The following is a 2281-nucleotide window of genomic DNA, read 5'->3' on the forward strand; positions in this document are numbered from 1 at the left end:
TAAAATTATTTATAAAAAATAGTTTTATTTTGATTTTTGTCTAAAAAAAACTTCAAACATTATTTCGTTTTAATATAATATATAAAATATTTTTTATCTCTTTCTTATGCTTAATACTTCTAACAGAAAATCCTCACAGCAGTTTTGTGATTTATCAATCCCGCATTTTTTCAATTTGAATTATTTATTTTTTTAGTTTTGTATAAAATCCCCCCTTAGTTTTGTTTGTATTTTTTTTAGTTGTTTTTTTTTTTTGTTTTAGTTTGAAAAAGTAGTTTTTTTTTGTAATGTCTTTAAATTAATTTAAAAAATAATAAAATATAAAGAAATTCATACTTCATTCATTACTTAGGGATCCATGCGTTGTTTATGACCTGTATTACCACCTAGTTCTTGGGAGAGATCAGCTATCACTTCCTTATAAATTAAGGGATCAATATTTTTGCCCAATTGATACAATAAGAACCAATCGCCAATATTACACTGCTTAGCCACCGCTTCCACCTCTTCGACTTCGGCCAAACGGGAACGGGCGCGCAACAGCAAATGTCTCAATTTGGGACCCATGACAACAGCAATACGATAGACCAACGAAATGCCAGACAATATAGACAAGATGATGAACCAGAACCACAGGAAGACATAGATTTTCTCGTTGACAATATTCAGAGGCAGCACACAGAGACCATCGAACTTCTGCACCGAGCCAGAAGGACCATATTTGTGGAATGTACATTTGGTGACTTTGGGAAAGACACGAGCCATTGGGTCAATACGCTCATCCGGTTCCATTTCTGTGAATTTCAAGACATCACTGCCATAGGTGGAGAATTCACCATCCAAAAAGAAATCGACGAAATAGATTTGACCAATGACATTGATGAAATTTAGGGCTTCGCACAGGAAGAAGCGGAAGGCATAGAAGTTGTGACGATTGATGTTGTCCACAAAGTATTGCACCAAGATTTTCTTGCGATCGTTCTTACAGTCTTCATTCACAATGGGGCTGTTTAGGTCCATGACCAACATTTTCAAGCGGCCACCTTCCCATGACTTCCACAAATAGCGTGGTACATAGAACAATATGGCCTGGAAGAACAGCACAAAGCACACCCACTGATAGTATTTGTGATATTTAACTTCATCTTCGCCTTCCACGTGAGATCCTACGCCCGGCTGCACAACATCGCGACCAGTAATGCCTGTTAAACGTTCAGGCACCGTAAATGTTGAGTAAATCCAACAGTAGGTGTCCATAACACCCAGGGGGATTTCGTCAACTATGCAATCGATGGGATCACCAATGTACTGTCTGGAGGTGACCAACAGCGAGAAGGCTATCAAAATGATAACCGTCGCTTTGTAATGCATGCGAAAGACATTGTTATCGATACAGACTTGATCGATTTTCAACAGCCCCTTAACGGAGCCAAAAACATCAAACATTTTGGCAGAGTCTTTAAACCGTTACAATCACAAAAACACTTGTTATTTTCAATTTATTTTTTCTTTTTTTTTTATTAAAAAGTCGTTTGTTTATTTAAGATTTCTTGAACGCTTCACTTAAACTTCATAATAATTCAAGTTGTAATTCAAATTTCTTTGTATATGTATGAAATGAAACACACGCGTTTACGTCTTTACTGTTTTGGTTTGCTTTTTTGTTTTCTTTATTTTGGTGATATTAAAATTCGAGTTATTTTAATTAATTATTCTCTAAAACGAGATAATTTTCATTTCAAAAAAAGATAATTTCACTTTTGTAAATACGCTGTGACACCGTCACTTATGCGTTCTGTTCGAATAGAAGAATTAAACTGTTTTGTTTAGATCTCTACTGGCTGTTACTCTGTCTTTTTACTTATCACATAAATTGAGTGATTTCAGCACAAGCTCGAAACAAACTCTCACCCATACCCAAACAATATGTCACAATGTTAGTGAGTACAATTAACCAAAACGAGAGAGAGCATAATTGTCGAGTACTAGTTTTGGTGGTGGTAGTTGTAGTGACGATTTATATCACCACCAACAACAGGTATGCTGCTGACTTGTATGCATGCAGCATATATGCATTAAACACAGATACACAAAATGTAACTCATGATTTTCAAACTGTATTTAGAGACGCAAACATAGATACTCAAATGTATTTAGTATCTCAGGTATGATGGGTTTTATGGCTTGGGTTTTTCAAGTTCTTTTTCCATCATCTTCTTTGTTGTTGTTGGTTTTGCCTTTGTAGGGTGGATCATGTTTGTGCCTCATGTATGTTTGTCCA

The 2281-nt window shown here is 35.5% G+C and overlaps 1 protein-coding gene across 1 annotated transcript; it reads right to left on the reverse strand.

The window, feature by feature from the left end:
• Window positions 1–336: 336 nt before the first annotated feature.
• On the reverse strand, window positions 337–1823 carry Inx2 (innexin 2). The gene has a single exon (XM_065510098.1). The coding sequence runs from the start codon at window positions 1444–1446 to the stop codon at window positions 349–351; it is 1098 nt and encodes a 365-aa protein (XP_065366170.1). The 5' UTR covers window positions 1447–1823; the 3' UTR covers window positions 337–348.
• Between the last annotated feature and the right edge of the window lie 458 nt (window positions 1824–2281).

The sequence above is a fragment of the Calliphora vicina genome, chromosome 4 (assembly GCF_958450345.1).
Source record: "Calliphora vicina chromosome 4, idCalVici1.1, whole genome shotgun sequence".
Lineage (NCBI taxonomy): Eukaryota > Metazoa > Arthropoda > Insecta > Diptera > Calliphoridae > Calliphora > Calliphora vicina.